Here is a 25854-nt window from a genome sequence, read left to right as displayed (position 1 = left end):
AAACAAACAAACAATTATATTCCCCTAAGAGAATGTAAAACATTCATTTCATTTTGTTGCATTCTACTTTTGCATACAATTTGTAGGTGTCGGTCGCTTTATAATCTAAAACATGGGACGGCAGGAAAACGAACAAGCTAAAACGTATTTCCTTGGCGTTTCAGAATATTTAGATTCGCACTCCCGCCTTCTCACTCAGTCGGTTCTCAATCCTCTCTCTCCCTCTCTTTCCATCTCTCAGTATTTCTTATCTACCAGATGACTCACCATTTCTCAACCTCAGATATTTCACTCTCAGAAGCTAAAGAGCTGCATGCTGCATGAAGAATTGCTGACAATCTCCAAAACACACACACACACACACTTTTATCCTCGCCTGCTCGCAAACTTTCAAGGGTGTGTGAAGTGTGTGTTCACGCTGTGCACGCAAGACGTTCATAAATCTGATGCTTGCGTATGTGTGTGTGTGTGTGTTTGTGTACTCTCAACATTATGGCTGAAGCAAAAATCTAAAACTAACCACGCAAAAACCCATACGTGCACATACGTGCACGAGCCAGCTAGCTATTGGAAATCACACGCCCTGATAAGGTTCTCCTTCGGACTGGAACCCATCGCTCAGCAGACACACACAGCTGGAGCCTTTGAGAGTATAAGTTTTTGCCTCCTGGTATCCTCGTCAAAGCCTGAGAAGAAAGTGCTAAATAAAAATCCAACGTTGACAGAAACGTAAAGGAGTGAGGCGCTTTTGGACAGAAGCGTTCCAAGAGTACAGTTTCAGGATATACCCTCCTCCGGGGGGAACCTTTAAGTTTTGTATTCTCAGGGACCACAGTCTGCAACAGTGACATACACCTTTTATTCATACTTTTTAATCCCTTGCCGGAAAGTCCTTCTCTGCATTTAACCCATCATGGATGAACCATGAGCAGTTGGCAGTCGTCTAGCAACACCAGGGGAGGAGTTAGGGGTTCGGTGTCTTGCTCAACTTCGACACCAGAAGGAGACGGGAATCGAACCAAGCGGTGTTCAGTTCCAAGGACAAAGCATTTTAAGCACCACACTCAAAAACAAACCACTGCAAAGAAGAAGAGGAAGGTGACATGGACTGCATGGAGAGCGTTAACGTTCTGGATGGTGGGAACAGTAACAATGGATTATCAAATAGTTTTATTTCCTCCCTGCGCTGCTTCACCATCTGAAGAACCCAGCTGTTTAGCTAACTCCGTACTTATTTGGGCCAAAATGTTGATGTTCCACTGCGAGTCCTGGAAACACCTCTGTGGTGCAGCAGGCAAGAAGAGCCCAGACCTCTTCGTCACGCCATACCTCGCCAGTTCTATGCATTTCATTGCAAAAAAACAGCTGACCAGCAACTGCGAAAGTTTTAAAAAAAGGCGTTCTGCAGTCCGCAAGAAATATTTGGCAATGGCCGTGAATTATGAATCCCACGAATCACCGATAGTTCCTATGGAACCATGAAAAGATCCAGCCTTGGAGTGGGAGCTAAAATGGTACTAGGACCCAAGTCCATGGTTCCTGTTTCCTATGCTGCCCGAATTCGCCCCAAAAGCGGCTCAGCTCCTGAATGGAACTGTAAAAAGTTCCTCAAGTGATAAAGGAGCCAATCAGGCCAAAGTGTATGAAGAAATGGACTAGTTCCTGAAAAGGTTCTAGGAAGTGCAGAAAGTTCTGACAGCATCAAAGTTGGTATTGAGACATAAGCTATACCTGAAAAGCAGAATGAAAAACATCACGCGTGTACAAGCTCAGTAAAACACCACAAGCTAGTTTGTGAAGAAATTTGACCTCCTCATATTAGATTGTATTATTCCACTATTTCTGTCGACAACCGCACGACCGGAGAGGCTTTCACGCTCGATTAAGGGATCATTTCTATTTCTGCCACGATGCCGATATGGTCCCCCGGCGTAAAGTCCTGTGAACTGTGGGGTAATGCATGCAGAGCTCGCAAACTCCGATTGCACCTTCCCTCGTACGGGAGTTTACATTGCAATGAAAAAAAATAAAATAAGAAAAATAACAGCACTACTGGCGATACTGTATATCCGGGGAAAATATAGACAGGCTGGGGGATTGGACGATCCCGTGCACAGTAGGTAGGATTTAGCATTAGAGATAGAGAGAGGGGCTCATATCGGCAGGGATTTTGGAGTGGAGCCGTCTCTCCTTGGAACCGCAAGGAGTAAATTTAGGCGATTGGCGCGTCAGTTAAGGATGCCTGCTAGACGCGTCCTGCTTCAGGGGAAGTCCCAACTGGGATGGAGTCCAAACTGGTAAGATGCCCCGTGGCCGATGTAGAACTGGCTAGAGGGGACCGTCTGGTCTGACAGCACCTCGGGGGAGGGGGAGGGTGACCGGGACGCATGGTCCCAGACGAGATATGGAAGGATATGGATGGGTGGCAGACGAATGGAAGCGATGATGTATGCTTGAGAGTGCAAGAGTACAGCAGGAAGGCTCAAAACGGGGTGTCTTCAACAGATCTGTGTCTTCTATCAAGAAAGATTGAAGAGGACGGAGCTTGGGCGTTTAAAATCCTGACCACAGTCGTCTTTGTGCCTTTTACTTCTTTTATATCATAAGAAAGAAGCGCCAGCTATCCGTTCTTTGTCAGTTTAAGAACATCAATCGATTCCCTCTGAATAGTTTGTATGATTGTGTCATGTCTACATTGATTCCCGTATCTAACAAGTTGCTCTCAAGTCCCGATCAAATCTAAAACATATCGTCTGTGCTTGAAGCGGAGTTGGAATTTATTTGATTTTTTTTTCCAATGCAGCAGTAACAACCAAAATGGCAAAACACATTTTTGTCACAAAAAAAACACCTATTAGAATAAGTAATAGATGTATGAAAGTAGTCCAGCTGTGACCCAGTAAGGAGAATGGCCGTCAATCCAGTCACAGGGTTGGATTTCGCAGCTCCTCCCTGTCTACAAGTGTCCTTGAGGAAGACACTGAATCCAGGGTATCTCCCGGTGGTCTGGTTAGCGCCTTGCATGCTACCAGTGTGTGAATGGATGAATGCTATCTAGTGGAAAGCTCTACATAAGAGGAGCCTATTTACCGATAATGGAAACACCGAGGTGTTTCCGGCTCCGCTGACCTGGGTGGAGTTCGACTAAAGGAGGAAACCAAAAAAATGTCAAATAAATCCACAGGGTTGACCTTTAAATCGAAGGCTTCACTTTTTGGCTCGGCTCCTTCTTCCCCACAACATGTATTTCATAGAAAAAAAGTACATTCTATTAGCTAATTCCCAGTCAAATCAACTAATTCATGTTATTCATGTTATAGAATCCACATCCTTCAAATACAGAATTGTTCCAGACCCTTGTGCCGTGCGACATCGCCGCCAACACAAATCCCCCTTAATTGAGCCGCGTCAGCGAAGTGCTTCGATCAAAATCATTGCAAATGCCTGCGGAGGGAGTCAAAGGAATATCATTAAAAGAAGGCTTGTGGTGATCAGCTTTTAGTACTTCTGAGTTCTTATCATTGTCTTTCTGGCCAGTGTTTGCCTCAAGCTGTTAAAGGTAATACAAAAGCATTTATGATGGGCTATCCATTGCTGTGCCGCGAGAGTCTTAATGCCATGATTAAGCCTGCGCAGCGGTTTTATCGCTGGATCGCATTAAGAGCGTCCCAAAAACAACAACACAAAAACAAAACAGGAAGTAAACAGCTACAGGAAATGAAGCCCGCCCGACCACTAGAGGGACCGGAGAGGTGCAGGATTTCCAACGAATAAGAAAAACAGCCTTTGTACGGAAGATTTCCTTGCTATTTGCAATGGAAGACTTAAACAAAGAGCGCGGAAAGGGTGATTAGCACTTCTGCCTCTCAGTTTCTGGGTCAATTCCGACGGGAGGCCTTTCTGTGTGGAGTCTCCACGTCATCCCGGTGTCTACATGGATGACCTCCGGTTCTCCATTATCCTCACACAGTTCCAAAAACGTGCAGTACGTTGGTGAAAGGATGAATGGTTGTACAGAAGAACTCGGCTTATGAATGCCTCAGTCGTGAGCGCCTCTGTGTTGTTTACAATTTTCATCATTGAGCTCTCCTGTTATACTGCTTTTTTTATGCTTTTTTCAATGACTTAGCCCTTATTATGCCTTCCAACAAGGTTAAAGTGCTATTGATCGTGGTGCTAAGAAGGAGTTAAAAATAACAGTCCTTACCGATCCCGCCTAGCACTACAACAAGGCTAAGTCAACCATCTATACGATCCTGAAGGACAAAAAAAAATGGCTAAAGATGGTTTATGTAGCTAAAGGGTGTTACTCAGCTTGGATAAATGAAAGACAGCTTACTAAAGATAGCACTAGTAACGTTCTTGAGAAGGCTTCACTTTTGCTGATTTAATGAAGGAAACTGGCAAGAAGAGAAACAACACCAGAAACACAGTTATAATTACCGGTAGGTATTTACTAAGGTCATCTTTAATTTCTTTCTGAACATTTGCACCAAATACACCAATAAAAAGTTTCATAAGACTGTAATATGTTTTTTGGGTGCTGTAAAGTGGATCAATGGGATCTATATCGAGTTCAATGGGAAAAATTGATTTGCGTGAACAGAGTCAAAGAACGAATTAAATCTGTAAGTCGAGGTTCTCCTATATGTTCCCGTATGACATGTGAATGGGCTAATGCACAGTTATATGTCTATATATGAGCTTGAGAAAAAAAGCAAAAGACTCACATCCGCTGCCCAGTTAGGGATGGATGCAGGGCCAAAAATATGGACTCAACAAAGGTGTGAAAAAAAATCCGCACACCAAGAGGGCAGCAAAGCACAGATAATTTATTTTAGCATGAAGTTGTGAGTCACATTCATCTCTTCTTCAGATACTTAACAAAAATGCATTTTGGCGCCAAGGGTATGATCATGTGATTCCTCACACCTGCTGTCCATCATAAATTACACACAGGAACCTTGAATAGGTATTTATTTTCCTACCTCAGGAACAGCGGTTACAAAAGGCACCTCTTATTATACATACTGCTCAAAAAAAAATAAAGGGAACACTTAAACAGCTCAATGTAACTCCAAGTCAATCACATTTCTGTGAAAACAAACTGTCCACTGAGGAAGCAACACTGATTCATTTTGACTTGTTTTAAGGACATCACATCAAAGTTGGATCAGCCTGTAGTGCATTTTTCCACTTTAATTTTGAGTGTGACTCTGAATCCAGACCTCAACCGGCTCATAAATTTGATTTCCATTGATCATTTTTGTGTGATTTTGTTGTCAGCACTTTCAACTATGTAATGAACAAAGTTTAATAAGAATATTTCATTCATTCAGATCTAGGATGCTATTTTAGTGTTCCCTTTATTTTTTGGAGCACGGTATATATCAACATATATTCATCTTGTCTGTGATTTTTTTCCCTTTTTTTTTTTTCAAACCTTTATCTGTTTATATATGACATATAAATGAGAGTGTGAATAGTTGTATGTTTCTTTATCATGTTTAAAATAAGGAGTGATCGATTTTATGTCTCTATATGATGTGAATGAGAAAATAAATGCGGTTGTATGTCTCGATAGAAATATGTCTCTCTCACCCAATGAAAGCTAGGACAGTCTCCAGACCCTTCCCTCTGCAGGAAAAGTTTTCAGTTTGACAAAGAGGTCCCTCCTTGCGGTCGGAGGTTTTAGGTGGGAGGGAATTCAATTAAATAATGGAATAACTTCTCTTTTTTTTCTCCCTGTCTTTCATCAGAACGCCTGATGAATTGTGATTGGTTCCCAGGAGAACACCGAAACCAAAAAAAAAAAAAGAAATTGCCCGAAACCAACCAAAAACTCCGCGGAGAGTCTGGGACCGGGGGGGGAACCGCGCATGTCACAAAACCCATAATAAGTCGTGATACGTTGACTCATGCCGGCCCGCTGGCGGGAAGAAGACACAAATCAAACGCGCCAGTCGGTTGGGAGTCGATGCATTTGTGTGTGTGACTGTGTAATGTGTGTATTTAGACTTTGCTCCGTACTTAATGTCAGGAGCATGGGTTCGCTCTTCCATGCAATGACTGCATTTATGTGTGTGTGTGTACGTGTTGGTTGCATGTTTTCATCCCATCATTCTGCTGTGTGTGTGTGTGTGTGTGTGTGTGTGTGTGTGTGTGTGTGTTCGACAGACGCTCAGCAGTCATCAGACCAGCCAGGCACCAGTCCCAGACAGCGGGGTCAGAGTCATTCACTAATCATATTAACATTCCTACATAATGACACAATGAAACTCCCTCTTCTCAGCCTTTCTCTCTCTCTCTCTCCTTCCTTCCATCCATCTGCTTCACCCATATTTCTGTCTGCCCCCTCCCTCTATCCCATATTTCTTTCTTAATTTGGTCTACCTCATCGCATCTTAACCCGTCTCTTTATTTTCAGCCATGGCGGTTATTTCTTTCAACCTATTTCGTGAATCCTGCCTCGCGCGGAGAAGATGTTTCCCGGAAGGTCTTTGACCCCAATGGACTATTAAACTATTACGAAAAAAAAAAAAAAATAGTCATACTCGGCAATTCTTGAAGTGAAGTAATGTCCGATGGCGATAACAATGTAGCAACCCAAACTCTATTGGAGGATGCAGGTAATCGATGAACTGCTAAAAGCATTAATTACATTCAAATATGAAGATTTGCACTTCAGCTCTGCATCACGGTGGAGCTGTAGAGGAGTCCTTTCCGACCCATGTATCATTGAATATGTACTAAGACGTGGATGGGATGTACATGATTGGCCCGTTTCTCAATGTAGGAACTTTTTGAAGTTGCCAGAACCTTTTAAGGAAGGAGTTCCTTTTTTGTGCATTAGGAGAGCAGATGAAATAGTATCTGAGGGCAGATCACTTCCGCTCCTGCTCTGAGACAGGGTCTTTTCACGGTTCTATAGGAACTATCGTTGCAGCTCACCAAAATTCTGGATACCGTAATTTCCGGTCTATAAGTCGCTACTTTTATCACACGCTTCGAACACTGCGGCTTAAACAATGATGCTTGACAATGATAATCTATGGATTTTTTGGCGGCCTTGACACATCGGACCAATGAAATTGCTGCGAAATTCTGAGGCTGTTCAATTCCGACACTGAAGAAGACGAGTTTAATGGTTTTAGTGCGCAGGGGGAAGACGAAGACAGCTGGAGTAGGACAAAGCAGGGAAAGAAAATGGATGCACTCTTCCTTTTGTTATTCATTATTAATCTTTTTCATCAGCCGTGTTACAGGCAATGTTCAGAAAAAAGCATTTCCACTACGTATTTGTGGATGTCTATGGTATAAAAAGAAGTTTCTGTGTAACATCTGTCTGTGTAAATCTCTCATGTAACTACGTGCGAGGCCTATAAATGTACAGATATATTTATTTATTGATCTTTAGCCGGTGCGGCTTATACTCAGGTGTGTTCAATAGTCCAGAAATTACAGTACGTCTTGCAGACTGTGAAACACCACTTTTAAAAAAAGTACTGTGGTCTCTAGTCAGCTGTTTTCTTGCTGCGCAGGAGCAGCGAAAAATAGCGGTGTGCGCTATAAAATACCTCAATCATGCCACAGGTTAAAAAGTTTCACCGGGCTGCATCTGTTTCATACATTTATATACTCCACAAACCCTTACAACATGCACAATTTCAACTGATTTAAAGCAAAGCCTGGGTCTTTGTACTGCAGGGAGTTTTTCTGGTGCTTAGAACCTTTTCAGGTAACAGGCAGGATTCAGACAACATAACAACCAGGAACCAGGGACTTTTGGGTAACTTGTACCATTTAAGTTCCCGCTCTGAGGCAGCGTCTTTTTACAGATCCAAAAAAAATATTGGTAATTGGTGGAGATCATAAGCCACGGTCATAACGAGATACTTTTTGCATACTGCGAAGCGCTGTGTGGATACTGTGTAGCGCTGACAAAGTGGACAGAACCAATGGGCCAACAAAGTAGGACTCCCCGCCGAATATCAACACCTTGGCCAAAATAGGTACGGAGTTAGCTAACAGCGTTATTTTTATTTAGTTTTTTTTTTTTTCCATGTGTAGAATTAGCTAAGGAGGGAAATAAAAACACTTGAAGGGGCCCTATTGTTGTCCCTTACTGCCTGTGCAAATGCAAAGACTAAATGGTTCGCTTGGATTAGGCTACTTCCTGGAACCAAATAAGAATAGGACTCTTCTGTCCGAAAGCAACTGCCGATAGCAGTACTTACCTAACCCCTTTCACCTGGCAAGTAGCCCTCATGTTGTACTTACACACTCACACACACACACACTGGCAGTTGATACACAGGTTTCTAAGTGTTCCTTGAGCGTGGAGTGCAGAGCTGTGTTAATTCATACGCCCACACATTCGGTTCAGTGTGTGTGAATGATTTAACCGTTAATGGCTTCAATTCTCTGGCAATGAGTCAGTCGCTAATTGCTCCAGTTGTAACCATGGAACCTCGCTGAAGATTACCTCATGACCGTGTGTGTGCGTGTATGTATGTGTGTGTGATAGTTGTCCACAGGGGTTGTACTAAGAAACAAAAAAAAAAAAACACAGGAGAGATGGAGGGGCGATAAATGTCCCTGGCATGAGAGCATTCCCATTATTTACTGAGACAGTGAGACAATGTACATCATGTATGTAGGTGTGTGTAGGTGTGTGTGTGTTCCCAGAAGTTTTAGCCGAGTGTCTGGACCCACCAAGTCGGCACTGATCCCATCTTGTCTGACTTGGGGATTATAACCGCCTGACACTCACACTCTCTCTCTCTCTCTCACACACACACACACACACACACACACACACACACACACACACACAACACACACACACACACACACACACACACAGACACACACACACACACAGACACACACACACAAACACACACACACACACACACACACACTTTTCCAGTTAAAGAAAAAACAGTGGGCATGGGGCCCTCACTTAATGTCACATTATCTAGACAAGACATCACAAGCAAGACGATAAGAGAAGATACAAGGCAAAAGAAAAAATATAACACACACACACACACACACACACACACACCCACACACCCACACACACACAGAGGAGAGAACAAGGAAGAGAGATGTAATGATGTCACTACCTTAAACTGTGCTCTGTTGCATCGTAATGCGAAATGGGGTAAATAAATTGGACGCTAGCCGGTAAATGCTAATGCTAATGCTTTGCTCCAGCGTGTCCAAGACCTTTCGACCTTTCGATCACACTTTCCCCCTCGCAGCCTTTTCTCCCCACACCCCCCATCCCACTCCCTCCTCGCAGCCGGCGCTGGACTGGCGGCGTAAGCCCAGATTCCTTTTTCTGTTCCATTAGATTCAGCACATTTGTACCACTTCAACGCTCAGCTTGTCCTTATAAGGCCAGAGGCAGAGAGAGATTTTGGCTCAGTGCCACACACAAACACACACACACACATGCACGCACGCACGCACGAACGTACGTACTCATGCACGCACGCATGCAACCATCTGAACTGTGCATACAGTTCAGTGCGAGTGTCCACATCAGAGATGAGTATGAAAACTAATGTGTCCCTGTGATAGCGTGCACGCGCGCTGGTATGGTGATGTAACACATTACTGATCACGGTAATCAGATTACAGTAACTAATCAAATGATCAGCGGATGACTCGAGTCAGTGGTTTAATAATAATTTGGATCAAAAATTATCAAATGAGCCTCTCCATTAGCCTTAAAATAAAATCTTTTGTAGATTAATAATAACTTTGCATTTTCTAGGTATTTTACCCCTTACATAATGAATGCCTGAATTTCATTTAGTTTTGTTTTTTATATATTGCCCATCGCCATCATTTTGTGTTTATATCATATAGCAATAAATAGAAAAAGACCTTTTGTACACGCTTCTGATCAAGGACATGACTGAAATAAATGGATAAACAGACTAATTATTTTAATATTTCAAATATTTTAAATAAAATAATTAATCAATTAATAAATAAATGTAGTATTACATGGTGCAGATTTATATATAATTTATGATTTAATCAATAGTCAATCACTCTCGCCGTCATTCTATAGGTCCTTCTACTTTCTCTGAGGTTTTTTTTTTACGACTACCTCGAAAGGGATCTGCAGAACTACCTAAAACAAAATGCGCCCAAGTTGTTAAAAAAGGCAGCGATTTGAAGTATTCTGTTCTTGGCCTAATGACTCTGTAAAAGTAAATAAAGGGCCTCTTCATAAAAAAAGCGAGGGCTTATAACAGTAAAACATACATTCATTACACTTGGATTGCGATCAGGTGGATGGCGAGAGAGAATGCGATCCAGCGGTTTTCAAAGCATGAACGTGTTTCTCTCTGAGACACCTCGTGGACGAGCGTCTGCACTTGGAAAAAAAACATCAATGCGACATAATATCGTCTGGGCGCGCGTGCGTGATTTGGACGTGTCTGAGCGAGGCGCCTGCGCATGCATATGTGTGTGTGTGTGTGTGCGTGTTAATGCTGAAACCATACATTACTCCCCTCCGCACTGCACCCACTCCAAATCATAAGCTCAGAAAATGCAGTCCGTGAGTGCCAGCGGTGCAGTCCATGCTGATTGGCCGACGCGGAATATTCCATCGGATTTATGGTCACCCGGTGCTGGCATTAATAACGGCGCCTGGGTGGGGTGGGGTGGGGGGGCCTTCGGTGGTACAGTCTGCATTTCCAAAAGCACTAAACTTATCGATTTTGCTTGGTATGGCTCTTTTGCACCGTCGCATTTCTATGTGCGCTGCTCCTTTGCTTCATCCAACTGATCCATATTGGCTGTTTTGTCTCATTTTCAATTGCGCATTTGGATAGAAAACCACTGGTTTTGATGGAGAAACTAAGGAAAAAAAAACCAAAGCAAAACAAAGTGCCAGACCTCAATGCGACTTGAAAAAACTATGACAACAGAGGGAGGGGGATAAAAAAAAAACAAAAAAAAAAACGGGTTTTATGTGCGGCACAAACAACTCTCTTAACCCTGTCAGTGATAACAAAGACACACACTCAGCTACAAGGTTTTAGTGCTTGTCCCTTTTTTCTCCAGCATGGGGGCTCAACCCTCCTCCCACCCCTCGCCTCTCAACCTATGAAATGCCCAAGGTAGCCGTGGTTATTTTCGTTTTTTCCTTTTTTTTCATAATGGCTGAAATCACATGGATAGTTTGGAGGTCACAGTGGGGAGGGGGTTGCGCGGAGGGGTACAGAAGGGATGGTGACGCAGCCATAAAACAAAACAGAAAAAAAAAACAGAAATGCCTGGAGAAATATCTCATTATAGGGGGGGTGGCATATTCATCTTGTTTTAATTTATTGTTGACGGGCCGTTCAATTCCAAGCAACCCAAAGCTGCTGATTTACACTGAGATTCTGGCATTCAACGTGATCAAGAACCATCCATGCTTGTTTTTGTTGATTTGCTTGAAAAAAATAAATAAACAAAAGAGTATTTTTTTTCTCAGCTTTACTGGAAGCAGCTGAAGTCCAAAAAGCTCCTTGAACACGCCAAGGTGGGGGGTTAGCGTTGAATGAGCGCAACAATGTGAGGGTGTTTTTAAAAAAAAGGCTGACGTCTTTCCGAAAATCTGGATCTTAGAGGAAACCGATCTCAACGGGAGAGCAGTCAAATCATCGACTCAAATGGATGGATTTTTTGGAAGGGATGTCACTGTGGAGTTTTTCCCCGGTGTGCAACTGGGCAAGCGCAGTGAAAGGCGCCGCCTTATGTAAATTATGGAGACTAAAAAATAATGTATTGCTGCATTTCCTTTGCTTTGCTTTTTACATGAGAAAGAAAAACGTCAAAAGGCACATTTTGGAGCGTAGTTTGAATCTGCACAATAGCCGGAACTGTTGGAACTCCGAAATGTCCCCTAATGTCCAGTAAGGTAAGAGCTTTCAAATTACTCTTGTATTTGTCAATGAATATGAAGTAAAATATTAATTAGACTATTGTGCTTGTGTTTTGGAACAGACTTCAAGCATACAATTGGTTGCTTCAAAACAATATAGACAGTGAATAACTGGCAGAAGGTATCTTAGTAATTATTCTTTTAATCATCTTCTTTACCGCACATCCTGCATCGAGGGTCGTGGGAGGGCTCGAGCCTATCCCAGCTGTCATTGGGCGAGAGGCGGCGCTCTCCCCGGACCAGTTGGCAGTCGATCACAGGGCCACATATAGAGACATACAACCGTTCACTCTCATTACCACGTCTGGGCAAATTTGGGTCTCCGGTGAACCTACTTCTTGTTTTTGGCCTGGACATCACCATGAGATAACACATGGAATTAAAATATCTGTCTGAGAGCCAAGCTCGGGGCTAATACGTTGGTTTCTTTTTTTTTTTTTTAAACTTGCTCGATGTGTCTCTTCCCGACCTCGCAGACCATTGATTGGATCTGAACCGGAGAGGATAGCTTCAGCGAAAGAAGAGCACGGAGGGTTATTATCCTCCCAGCTGGGGTCCCTGGTGACGAGCACCTCATCTGTTCAATCACCAGCTGCATATCTCATCACACGCATATATATATATATATATATATATATATATATACATATAACCATTCACTCAGAAGTCTGGGCAATGTAAGGCCTCTCTGTAGGGGAGAAACCGGACACAGGCAGAACAAAGAACGGCTCCTTGTTGGAATCGGACTGAAGACCTCCAAGCTGGAAGGTGAAAGCACTAACCGTGTTACCCTTCTGCTAAATAATTCTAATCGTTTCATTACAGAAAAAAACAACACGTGAAGAGAATCAACATGTCGATTGCACTTTAATCGAGGACATTTCTCAGTGTATAAAGTATCAACCAAAATGCGGTTCTTTGTTCTTTGCGCCTCCACCATACTTTACCACTTGGACGCAAAGTATATCGCAGCTACCAAGTGGCTCGATGATGCTAAGTTGGTAATATTAGCTTTTATACAAATACGCAGGTTGGTAATTTTAGTTTTGTGCTGGCACGCGGGTTATGCTAACTTTGCTATGGAAGATACCAGCATCACACATACGAGTGAGCAGATTGTCACCAGTCAACGCTGGATCACACTTCAAATTCAGAAATAAAATTTCCAAGTCCCTGTAGGATAAATTTACTAATCCACCTGTGGGATGAATCACTGTGGACATCGGGGGTTATAAGGAGCACTGATCAGATTTGTCCGATAATTTGAGACACTATCTCGAAAGACAATGTAAAATCAATCTAGTAGCTGTCTGACCATGGAAGGGAAGTAACATCATTCTTGTTGTTCACTCATCTATTAGTCTCTGTCAAAGACAGATAGAGAATTAAACAAGGCTCTGAAGTCTAAGCTCATATGTATTGATCTGTTCATCAACTTCAATACATTTTCTTGGGTCAAATGCGATTAAAATGTGATCAATTTCGATTAACTACAAGGTCTTTAATCGAGTCCCATCCCCAATTGTGACCAGATGGCGGGGTTGGGTTCTGGAAAGTCAGTGAAGTTAAGCCAAAGTAGTAAACTCCTCATTTATACTACAGACAATTGAACAGCATTGTTTATTTGGATAAAGGCAAACTCACGGATCCAAACATCACCCCCCCAAAAAAGGACGACTGAATCGAAAAGACCTATCAGCGTCTTGTATCATGCCTTCGTCGCCGATAAAATCAGGCCAAACAGAAGCTGTACACAAGGTTGACATCTTTTTCATTGACAGTATCTACAGAACGAGATCCGGCGTGAGGAGCAACAAGATGGAGGGAGGAAGGTACTAATAAAAACAAACCGTCAGTTCGAGCTCTTAATCTTAGTGGGCCGCCTCGAGCATGCTTGCGTCTCAGGTCATCGATCCGTTGTTTTCGCGCCAACTGACACCAAACGAACCAACAAGAGAGTAAAATCCTGCTTGTGTTTGGTGATTGAGCTCCTCACTGTGCAACTGGCTTCAGTTTAAAAACGCACGCCGTCGAGGAACCCGATGAGCTCCGTTCAAAGTTCATGTGCTGTTCATTAGCCGCCGCCGTTCCTTCGGCGGACTGACATCAATATCAGTTTCACAGACTGTGCAGAATGTTTGATTGCAGGGGTTTGGGGGGAGGTTGGGGGGATCTGCTGCGCTTCAGAGGCACGGCCACGTCCCACAGAAAACCACCACAGATTTCTGTGGCACGTGGACTCATTTATATATAAATATATATATATTTTTTTTTATTCGACAAAGTTCCATCTGCTCTTCTCATTATGAGGATTAAAAAAGGGGTTTTGGCTGCGATGGCTAACATCATGAATATTGAAAGTCACGATCTCGTTTATTTTCAGTGTCAAATACAGATACAAAATAGCTAGTAATAACTAGCGCTTAAGCTGCGTGGCAGTGAAAAATTTGAGCCCATTCATTAATACACAGGACAAGGTGGTACCATTTCTTGGGCCAAAATCCTAGGTAAAAACACATCTAGAAGCCCAATCCAGGCTGTAGGGAAGCCATCGAAAACAAACAACAAGCCCAATGCAAGCAGGTTACCACCCCACCAGTCGGAAACCACTCACCGATACTAACCTACAACAGCCTGAAGCATCTCATCGGGGTTTTAAAGTGGGAACCTTCTACTCAGAATCGAACCATGAACCTTCTTGCTGTGAGACACTAACTATTGCGCCACCCTAGTCATATCATTATTATGTTGCATCAATTTGAAGTGGATTCTTTTGGAAATCAATCTAAATTTCAAACAGATTTTTTCACTGTTTGTATGTGAGGTCGGGGGCAAAGAAGTAAAAAAAAAGACCTATTTCAGGGAACAACTGAAAACAGGGCCAGTGGACAATACAAATATTTATATGGTGATATTAGAAAAAATCCATAAAGTATGCTCGGATTTTAGGCGACGGTCCATTTCATTAGGAGACCACTGAAGCAGCTGGAAAAACGAGAACCAACATCGACTCACCCCGGGCTCCATACAGCACCGGTGTTTTATTTCGCTTCCAGCTGCGCTGCGGGAGTGCGTTCATTGTTGGTTCACGGCTGCTAATACTCCTGTGCATTGTGCCCGCATGCAAACAAATTACGCAGTTTAAATTGCATTATCACATTCTGAAAAAGGCTCTCCATCTTCGAGCGGGTCAATACAGCTCGCTGGTGTCCTTGTATTTATTATCTACTTTGGATTTAAGTCTGATTTTTTTCTCTTTTTCTGTTTGTTTATTTTATTTATTTGTTTATTTATTTATTATCTATGTCAATCGCATTAAAATGCATGGAGTTCTGAATGTTTAAGGGTGACTCTACAGATTACATGTCAAATACTATTTACTGATCTTGAGCGCTGACACTGCATAAAGGTGGCTTCAGATGAAGCTGTGAACAAGGCTGGTTGTAAATTGAACAATAACAATACAATACTGTAAATAACAAAAAAATGTCAAGATGTGGAGTTTGGGAGAAAATAAAGTCAGCCCCGCCAAGCGTCCCACCGCTAACACATAATAACACCTGTCATGGCTTTTAAATGAAGTTTCATTGTGGTTAAAGGAAAGCAGAGGGTATTGATGAGGATGAAGTAGCGTTGTATACAAAAATAGAAACAGACTGCTCAAATTCTGTTCCTACATCACGATTTTTGGTATATGACCGACCTCATACTTTACACCAGTGAGTACCAATATAGCTCAACTACGTTTTACACAGTGATAAAATCAAATTTTATCAGACATGAAAACACTGTACAGTAAAAATAAGAGAGAAGTCTCCAATAACCTTCTAACTGAAATAACACATATGTCGCATAATACAATATGGCGCACAACTGGCCAATGTAAACAAAGCTGTCTTTTTCCAGATTCGCTCACGTACTCCTTCAAATGCATCTCCATCTCTGGCTGATAATAACAGCCGCTTTCAGAGAGAACGGTTCTGAGAACTGTCCGGTTCACCTTTTTAGTTTTGCCTTCCCACAAGCAGTAAGGTACTATTTGGTGCGAGCATCTTGGACGTACACCTTAAGCGCCACACTCAAAAACAACCCACCACTAATGAGTAGAGGAAGACGATATAGACAACATGGAGAGCAAAGTTGCCACAGAATTAATGTTCAGTGAGGCAGGAACAATAACCATGGACTACCAAAGGGGTTGAAGCGTTTTCATTTTCTTCCTGCGTTGCTGTGCTGTGTGAAGAACACCACCATTAGCTAACTTTGAACTTATTTTGGCCAAAATGTTAAAGTCCTGGGAACCACCGAGTGGTGTAGCAGGCCAGAAAAGTTTGGACCTCTTTGTTGGTCCATTTTTCGCCGGTTCTCTTTATTATGCCACAAGAAAACAGGCAGCCAGCAACCGCAACATGGTTTTTAATATGATGCTCTGCAGTCCGCAAGAAGTATCTAGTCATGGGCATGGCTAATGAGCTCCACCGATGGTCAAGGACCAACATCAGATGAGTTTCTATACAAGATCCCCGACAACATCCTACCCGAACCAATGGTTACTGGTTCCTAAGCTGCCTGAATCCATAAAGAAACAGCCTAGTTCCTGAAAAGGTTCTGGGATCTGCAAAAAGTTCTTACGGCACAAAAAAGATGGACGGATCGAAACAAAATAGACAGATGGGGTGCAGTGATTTTATAGCGTTTATAAATAAGCAAGTTATGGGAATTGCATATTGGGATTTTCCCAAATTCTATTGTGCATCACACAATGGTGCATGTCTCGAGGTGGTAGCAGGGACGGGGTCGGGGGACGACGTTGGACGCAGTTCAGACGGCTGGAACCTTGAAGCGAAACACAAAGAGAAACAATTCCACAAACAAGGACACACAGGCACCAAAAAAAAAAATACACATGAAAAGAAAGTCGAAAGACACACACTGAAACACGCAAGACTGTCATCGTACACAACTGGACCGGATGTATTTCTGACAGGACAGGGAATTCGGCCTTCATCAACAGGATATGATACAAGATCCCCTTATAAGAGCCAATGGGGGGGCATCTGAAGCACATAGAACCAGGAAACAACCGTGCGCTTTGATCGGTTTCTGACAACATGGGTCGGTAATGAAATGTGCACCAAGTGAAGATGCCAGTGGGAAACAGCTCAGCTTGAGGACTTATCATCACCCATGATTGCAATATTTGTATCTTTACCATAAAAATGCTAATGGAATAAGCTCTACATCAGGGATTGTATGCACACAGCACCCACATGTAATTCTACGAGCTGTATAAATTAACAAACTCGACAAAACGCTTCCTCTATCCTGCACTTAGGGTTTTGGGAGGCTGGAGCCAAACTAGCTATCACTGGTTGAGTGGGCTCACCCTGGACTGGTCAGCAGAGACAAACCATTCACTCGGTAATTTTCATGCCGTATAGACTTAAAATTTCCGGTCTTATCCACACACATAGATACACAACCGTCACGTGTCACACACACACACACACACACACACATTACAATTCACTCTCTCATCCACATGTCATAGAGACATGCCACTGTTCACTGTCTCACGCACACATCATAGATCCATTCACTCCATACAGGGTCACACACCTTGTCGCTCCTTCATTCTCACGTCAAACAGAGAAATACAACCATTCACTCCTTTATTCTCTTGTCATAAATTATAACAATACATTTTATAACTTATTATAACAATATATAATATCCTCCACTAGGGGAAGGCAGGAATTGAACCAGGAATGTTCGATTCTAAGGAGCTGATGGCACCTGGTATTCCCAGCTGGTCTCTCAACCAACGTACTCATACAGACATATGAGCATTCACTCAATCATTCACTTGTCATGGTAATTTGGTATCTCCAATGATCCTTATACTACTGCTACTAATGCACGACTGCACGTTTCTGGATTGTGGGAGGGGTGAACGGAATCGAACCAGGGACCACCTTGCCGTTCGACAGCGGTTGGTGAAGTCAAATTGCATGTATGAGTGATTTCTTGCGGGAAAAAAAAAATGGATCAGTGCATCAGTTTTCCGTTAGGGTTACGGAAAACTGATACATGGCCTCAGCGTAAATAGTGCTTTCACACCCTGCTGTGTTTCAAGGCAGCAACCAGGCTGTCAGGAGCAACCCGGGGTTCAGCGTCCTGCCTAAGGGCACTTTGGCATGCAGGCAGGCGGAGACGGGACTCGAACCGCCAGCCTTTTGATTTGAAGGACGCTCCCTCTGCCCACAGCTGCCCTATAGCAATGAAACTAAACATTGTTAAAGCTATGAGGCAGAGTGTGATCGACCCATTTGCAGGGCACAGAACACTATTTTGTGCGCATAAGAAACGAGTACGATGTGTCGGTGGCAGACTGAAGTGCGTGTCTGGTTGTGGAAGAGTCGATGCAAGGCGGCAGTTTTCATTAGATATAAAAAGGAATCAATGCCGGTGATCTTGTAGGGTGCAATGATCAATACGTACACAATGACTGCAGTCATTGGACATGACTGTGTTGCGACTCTCGATCTGCTGTCGATAGCCTGACACAATTTAAAAGAAAAAAAATTAATATAATTAGAGGTGGATGAGAAAAGAAAACATGCATCGCTGCCTCAACGACAACCGCAAAAAAAAAAAAAAGAAAAAAAAAGAAAAAAACAAAAGGTCTTGGCCTGCAGAGAGCTGTGCACTTTTGGACCATAATGGAGGGAAACAGATGTCTGACACTGCGAGGCCTTCACAGGAAGCAGGACACTCATGGACCATAGCAGATATTCGGCAACTTATGAAGAACATATTTCTGCTCTATTCTAATGGATCATAGTTTAACAACTAACTGGCCGGCAACTGACAGTTTTTTTTTTTTTTTCATAATAGCTTTTCAATTTTGATTTACAAGACAGTTGTTGGGTAAAAAAAAGTCAAAAAAATCAATAAACTATATTGAGTTTCAATTGTCAGTAGCCCTTCCCACTTAGAATGGCTCGCAGTCTACTTTAAGATGCTGCTCTTAAGTTATTATCAAAAAGATATATATTTTTTTAATAAAATACAAAAATAAAACATAATCACATCTTAATCTGCATTTCTTTCCAACAGCTATTGAGGAAACTGTATCAGCAGCTGGTTATCAATCATAAAACATGCTAACATGCGCTATGCTAAATAGATATGTGTAGTTGTAGGTAATAAACAATTCATCAATTATACAGCATTGATCTGAATTAATCATAATTAATAATTCATAAAACAATTTCAGGTGTTCTTTCGAATGCTATGAATTTTAATTAATGTAGCACTTAATCTACAGGTCATAAAATCGCTATTTATAAATTACTAATTAATACAACCATCAAGCTCTTAAATGACAAACCCTCAAGAAACAGTACAATAATAGCTGCAAATGACTTATACACAGATATTTAGTCAGGAATAACGCTTTATAAATGAATAATTAAGTGTTTATTAATGCTTTAGAGTGCAATTCCTTCAAAGTGTGGTGTGCAACTGATATTTGTATATGAGTAAAAATTAGACATCTGAATACATGTCATTGTGAAGGAAATCCATCAGGGTTTGGACGAAAATTAAACACACCCGTTTTAAATCCTGAAGTCGAGGGACGTTTATGGTTATAGTTGTCATAAGCCTGTATCACACCGCCCACCATAACAATCGCCTCCCATATACACTGCAGTGCTGTGTGTGTGGGTGTGTGTGTTGTTGTTGATTTATTTCCCATCTCCTTCGAGTCTGCTGTTGTCCTTCGCACTAATACACACACACGCACACACACCAGCACACAATGCACTCACTTGGAAACAAACTTGTAGTGCGGCACTGCTGCTTGATAATTGTTTTTTAGTCAAACATAATTTTGCCAGAAGAGACAGCGGACCCATAACCATGAATCAATGAGACGGTAATGGAGCTATAGGGGAGGGAAAACACACACACACACACACGCGCGCACACACAAAAGCACAAGGAGAATTCTAAGGCAACATTTTCATGAGGATCTATTTCTCTGGTCGCCTCCCACCATTCCTTGAAATTAAACTGGAAATGCGTTACTTTTACTTTTCAAGCAAATCTTACTAAGCTGAAAAAAAGAAAAAAAATGGGAGGATAAATCAAGTGACTTTGGCGCTTATGAGCGATCATATATATATACATATATATATGCTCCGGTGGCAGGTGGCTTCTCCCCTCCGTGAACAGCCACCTTTCCATGATGGAGGGGTTTGTGTGTCCCAGTGATCCTGGGAGGTATGTTGTCAAGGGCTTTACGCCCCTAGAAGGGTCACCCAAGCCAAGCAGGTCCCAGGTGAGGGACCGGACAAAGTGTGGCTTAGAAGACCCTCATGTGGAAGACAACCATTGGACCCAGTTGTACAAGCAGGTCACTGGGGCTCCAGACTGGTGCCAGGCCCGGGGGCGGGGCTCGGTGGTGAGCGCCTGGTGGCTGGGCCTTCAACCATGGGGCTTGGAGGACCAACATGGGTCCCTCTTCCCCTGGGGTCACCACCAAGAGTAAGGGCCAAGGGGGTTGGGTGCAGTGTGAGCCAGGCGGTAGCTGGAGCGGGGGACCCTGACAGCCCGATCCTGGGCTGCAGAAGCTGGCTCTTGGAACATGGAATGTCACCTCTCTGGCGGGGAAAGAGCCCGAAGCTGGTACGCGAGGCTGAGAGATTCCGACAAGATGAAGTCGGACTCCGCACAGCGTGGGGTCTGCAAACAGACCTCTCAAGAGGGGCTGGACTCTTTTTATTCTGGAGTTGCCCCCGGTGAGACGCGCCAGGCAGATTTGGGCATATATTTATTGCCCTCCGTCTCTGCTTCTGCAGGTTCAACCTGGTGGACGACAGGGTAGCCTCCCTCTGCCTTCAGGTGAGGGGACGGGACGTCTGTGGCTATGCACCCAACATTAGTTCAGTTTACCCACCCTTCTTGGGGTCCCGAGAGCGGCTCCTAGAGAGCGCTCCAACCGGGGACTCCCTCGCTCTACTGGGAGACTTCAACGCTCAACAGTGCGACTTGAAAGGCTGTGATTAGGAGGAATGGCCCGACCGATCTTAGTTATTGGACTCCTGTGCTCATCGTGGATTGTCCATAATACCAAAACATCTAAATAAACTAATAAACACAAATTCCCATATATTGTTGATTGTGTGTAAGCCTGCCAATGGCCATAAAAGTCGTGTATTGTTATCCTTTTTCTGTTGTTTATTCATTCGTTCAAACTTTCAGTCCTAACTTCCTTTCCGCCTCCAAGGCATGCTAACCCGCCCTCCCCAAACTGATTTATAAACAGAGACGAGGTTTTTGTCATCTGCCGGAAAAAAAACAGCAAAATGTATGGCCATTGATTCTGGGGTTGGGGGGGTGGAGATTGCCTCAAGCAGGATCACAGACCGAATTACTCCGAGATCTGAATTAAAGCGCGGCAAGAAGGGAAAACAGCGGGGATGGCGATGTCAGTTTTCTTTGAATCATTTAATGGGCGGGAAAGCGGAAAAGGTTCTGGACGTGCTGCTGCCGAGGACCACTTCCAGCCCCGCCAGCCAGAAACGGACGTCGTCGCGAGACTTTCGCCGCAGTCTGAAATTCAAATCCGGCTCCCCTGGGATCACGCCCTGTCTCAACCCGATCCAAAGTCAAGATCTTTAAATCCTGCCTTTTTGTTTTCCAGGGGGCCTTCGTCCATCCGAGATATCCGAGCCGAAGGAAACCTTTGATTGGTTTATAAACGAGCTCGGACAAAATGGCACCTTCTTCTTTCGACTGATTTATTATTCTGCTCCTTATTTCTCCTGGGGGGCGAGGGGGGGACGGAGGGGATGGCAATAAGGAGCCTAACAGGAGGATGATTTATTCAAGACGACAAGGCGAGCCGCTCCGGTTTCAGTCCGTGTCTTATTTGGTTGAAACATTTAGTTTTTTAATTTTCATCTTGGAACAATAAACCCGTGGTTGGAAACTCAAGACTTTTCGCTCTTTTCGCTCTCTTTATTTATTTTTTTCATCGCCCCCATTTTAACCAGGGATGGTTGTTGGAAGGAATTAATAACATTTGGCTTTCAGTCAGAAGAAAGGCTGCACAATTTATTTAAATCAAACCCGGAATTATTGTGAAAATCTCCGAATCAGAATTATATTTCAAATGAAAAACAGAGGCACTGCTGAGGCATCCAGCTTGACATGAACGTGTTTATATGTATACATTCATTTCGCAACTGGTGCAGAAATGCGGCCATTCACTCTCATTCATGTGACTATTCACTCTTCATTCACAACCCATACAGACACCATTTACTCATTCATTAATTCAAATGTCTGGGCTGTATATTTTGGGATTTCTGTAAGGAAAACAGTCTGTCAAACTATGCAAAACACTAGAGGGTATTAGCCGTATCTTGCATCTTCTTATTTTCCTTTCGGCTTTTTCCTTCAGGGGTTGCCACAGCGAATCAACCTCTTCCATCTCACCTTATTCTCTGTATCCTGTTATCGCTAATATCTTTAACTCTGCTACCAATATATTCACTTTCCCTCCTCTTAGCATGACCCAACCATCTCATTCTGGCTTCTCTGACCTTCTTTGCAAAACACCTAACATGTGCTGTCCCTCTGATGGACTCCTGATCCTGTCCATCCTCGTCACTCCCAAACAGAACGTAAACATCTTCATCTCTGTCATATCTTGCCTAAATACATCATATATATTAATCTCTTCCAGGGTTTGTTGATGAGCGGCCGTACTGGACCAACAAGCATCCACTGGGATCAAGCCAAGCTCTGATACTGCATTACAGGTATGCAATCCTGCAATGCAGTCCCATTAAGTGTGTGTATGTGTGTGTGTGTGTGTGTGTGTGTGTGTTATAATGACTGCAGTCATGGAAGGCACATGGGTCTGAATACTTCCTCAGAGCTAACAATATGAGTCAAATGCACACATCGGACGAGTTATTACGGCAGTTGTTTCTCATTTTCTGGGATATAAATGTCTGCGAGCTGCGCTGCCCTCTAACTACGGGCTCAGATGTACCGGCACGCCGACTGTTTCCCCTGTTTATCAGAAATAGGTAAATAAATAAAATTCCACAGCAGGGCGAGGATTGGCTATCCAGCACGCTGTGACCAAGGGAGTTCGTGCACCTTAGAATCAATGCGTGCGAACTATAACACAATGATTATTCATGAAATCCCACTTCATGATGAATACATTTTGACCAAAGGGAGATCTGAGAAGAAATGAAATTAGGAGGACTCCTGATCGTCTGACAGCGATGAATTGTCTCCGGATACAGGATGATTCAATCTGTTATTCACTCATGATATAGATATACAACCCTCTCATTTACACGTGACTATTCCTGTCGGAATCCAACTGTCAAGCACTGACCACCATCATGCATGTCATCCCCTTCTAAAAATAAATGGATGGATGGATATATACATATATATATAAAACTTAAACAAATAAAAATAATGACAAAAATGACATAAAAATTAGCCAATATGGTAAAAAGAAATCCTGTGATTAAGTAAATAGATTACTCAAGGCAAAACGCTGCAAAAATGGCTACTTCTGTTATGCAATGGTATACTTAAGCCAAAGTTAGCTTATGACGCTGCTCTTACCGCAATACGTAAAACTGAGCTACCGTTCAACAACAGCACCTCCTCTATGTCGCTATATCTCAACAGGAAGCATCTTCAGAATGCAGAAAAACTGCTTTATTTTTTAATCAGATGACTTGTTAGAATGATCAACAGTTCACCAAATGTCCAAAATAATCAATAGTACAGAACTCAGCACGAAATGACCTGAAAACCGTTGGGACATGAACTGGAAATTACCAGGGTGTTACCAAAAAGGCAGTAAAAGTATAACATATCTGTAATTTGAATTTAAAATACGTCTGTGTGGATTTATTTGGATTATGTTGAGAAATTAAACCAGCAGTTTAAAAAAAATGGCTGATTTTATAACTGTGTGTGGTTATAGGCCAAAATATAATTATATTATACAATATATATTGTGCAGTTATTATGTACATAGTACTATTTTGTTCGTTCTCAACAATCAGTCCAATCCAATAAACTGTGTCTCACCTTTTTTTTTTTTTTTTTTTTACATTTAATTTTTTTTTTTTTTTTTTATTAACAGAACACCTTGTTCATGCTCCGGTGCCGCTGGTTAAATCAAAAGTGGCAGCTTAAAGGTGGTGGCCGGCAGTCGAACGCCAGTTTTCCGACTTTGCTTTTAAAGTGTCGCTAAAGCACAACTGAAAGAAAAAAAAAAAAAAAAGAACAATAACAAAAAAAAAAAAAAAAAAAAGACAAGGGCAGGGACAAATAAGAAGAGACATATCATTGGTGTCTGGAGTAAGAAATCATCGCCGCTGAAGAGCCCTGTGGGTTCAATGCCGCCGAGGCTCCTTCATATCAAAGAGCACCTCGCCACTGACAGCTAAAGGCCTTGATCACCTGACAGACGCTATAAATGTAGCACTCGGCGAGATGACGGCTGCGAGGGAGCGGAGAAACAAATTCGCGTAGAGAGAGAGAGAGAGAGAGAGAGTAGTGGCCGCGTTCGACTGCACGCTCTCTGATCGTATTATTATCTCGGCGAGAGACAGATTGATGAGACGCTGAACAAATGGAAGGGCAGATGACAGGGGCTCCACGCTGGAGCTTCGCCGCGCCGTTCTCGCGCTAATCTGTGTGTGTTCGTGTGTGAGAGCGATGCGTACCCTGTCCTGCTCATGCCCTCTACGACGGGGGTCCAGCTCTTCATACGGAGGCACCATTCCCTCTCTCCTTGCCTGCTGGTACTCCCTCCTCAGCTGCTGAATTCGGTCCATGCTGCTCAGAAAGAAACAAAAAGGGGAAAAAAAAATGTGGTTTGAGAAATGTTTCAGGTTTGCAGTCAGAATCCGCGCTTCTTTTTCTTTTTCTCGCTTCAGGGCTTGCCGCAGCCAATCATCTGCCACCATCTAAACATCGTCCTCTTCTTTCACACCAGTTAACTACATGTCTTCTTTCACTTCATGCATAATTCTCCTCTTTGGTCTTCCTATAGGTCTCCTCAAACCTCAGCATCCTTCAACCAAGATCTTCACCATCCCTCCACTGTACACTTCCAAACTCTCTCAGTCTGACTTCATCTCTGGAAAATCTCACTACAAATCACAATATCATCTGCAAACATCGCGGTCGAATTTACAAATCTACTGTTATCATGCGAATATTGACACTGACTGGGATCATGAATGCAATGATGCCGTCTGGCCACATATTATTCGATGCAAAAAATAAAACCAAAAAACCCATCATGACTCTTGTTACCAGAAATTCCATCTCAAATTAATAAACTGTTAAGCCCGATTAAATGGAAGCAAAGGACTGACATATGCATAGGTATTATATGAGTATGTACTGTTTGTGTTGCTAAATAAAATAAACAAAATAAATCATTTATGAAAATAAATAAAACATAAATAATGAACAAAAAATATGATTTCCCCAGAATTAACATTTTCCACAAACTAAAAAATCCTGGAGAAAAACAATATAAATTAACTTAAATTGTGAGCGCATGTGTGTGTATATACTGTATATATCACATACATCAAATGAGCATAGACATAGGCGCTGATATTTGTCAGGATGACGTGATACAGAGAAGTTGGTGACATCATAGAGCTCTTGCCATTAGCGAGGGGAGCTGCCTGCTTGAAATGCATCGTATAATAAGCACTTGTCACCTCAGGCTGCAAAAATTTAGACCATTAGCGCCAGACTTGATGGACTCTCAGATGTTCTCACACGCAACCTACAAATGAACATACATTAAAATATCGCCA

General features: G+C 42.7%; 1 protein-coding gene across 1 annotated transcript in view; it reads right to left on the bottom strand.

The window, feature by feature from the left end:
* Positions 1-25854, bottom strand: part of pard3bb (par-3 family cell polarity regulator beta b) — a 224842-nt gene that overhangs the window by 48647 nt on the left and 150341 nt on the right. The window contains exon 23 of the mRNA XM_086145295.1: positions 24742-24853. Within this exon, the coding sequence (XP_086001421.1) occupies positions 24742-24853 (112 nt within the window). The remainder of the gene's footprint in view (positions 1-24741; positions 24854-25854) is intronic.

Source organism: Fistularia commersonii, chromosome 4 (assembly GCF_037954325.1).
Source record: "Fistularia commersonii isolate RoL2024-O1a breed Wild chromosome 4, RoL_Fcom_v1.0, whole genome shotgun sequence".
NCBI classification, from domain to species: Eukaryota; Metazoa; Chordata; class Actinopteri; order Syngnathiformes; family Fistulariidae; genus Fistularia; species Fistularia commersonii.
This window is presented reverse-complemented; position numbering and strand designations above follow the sequence as displayed.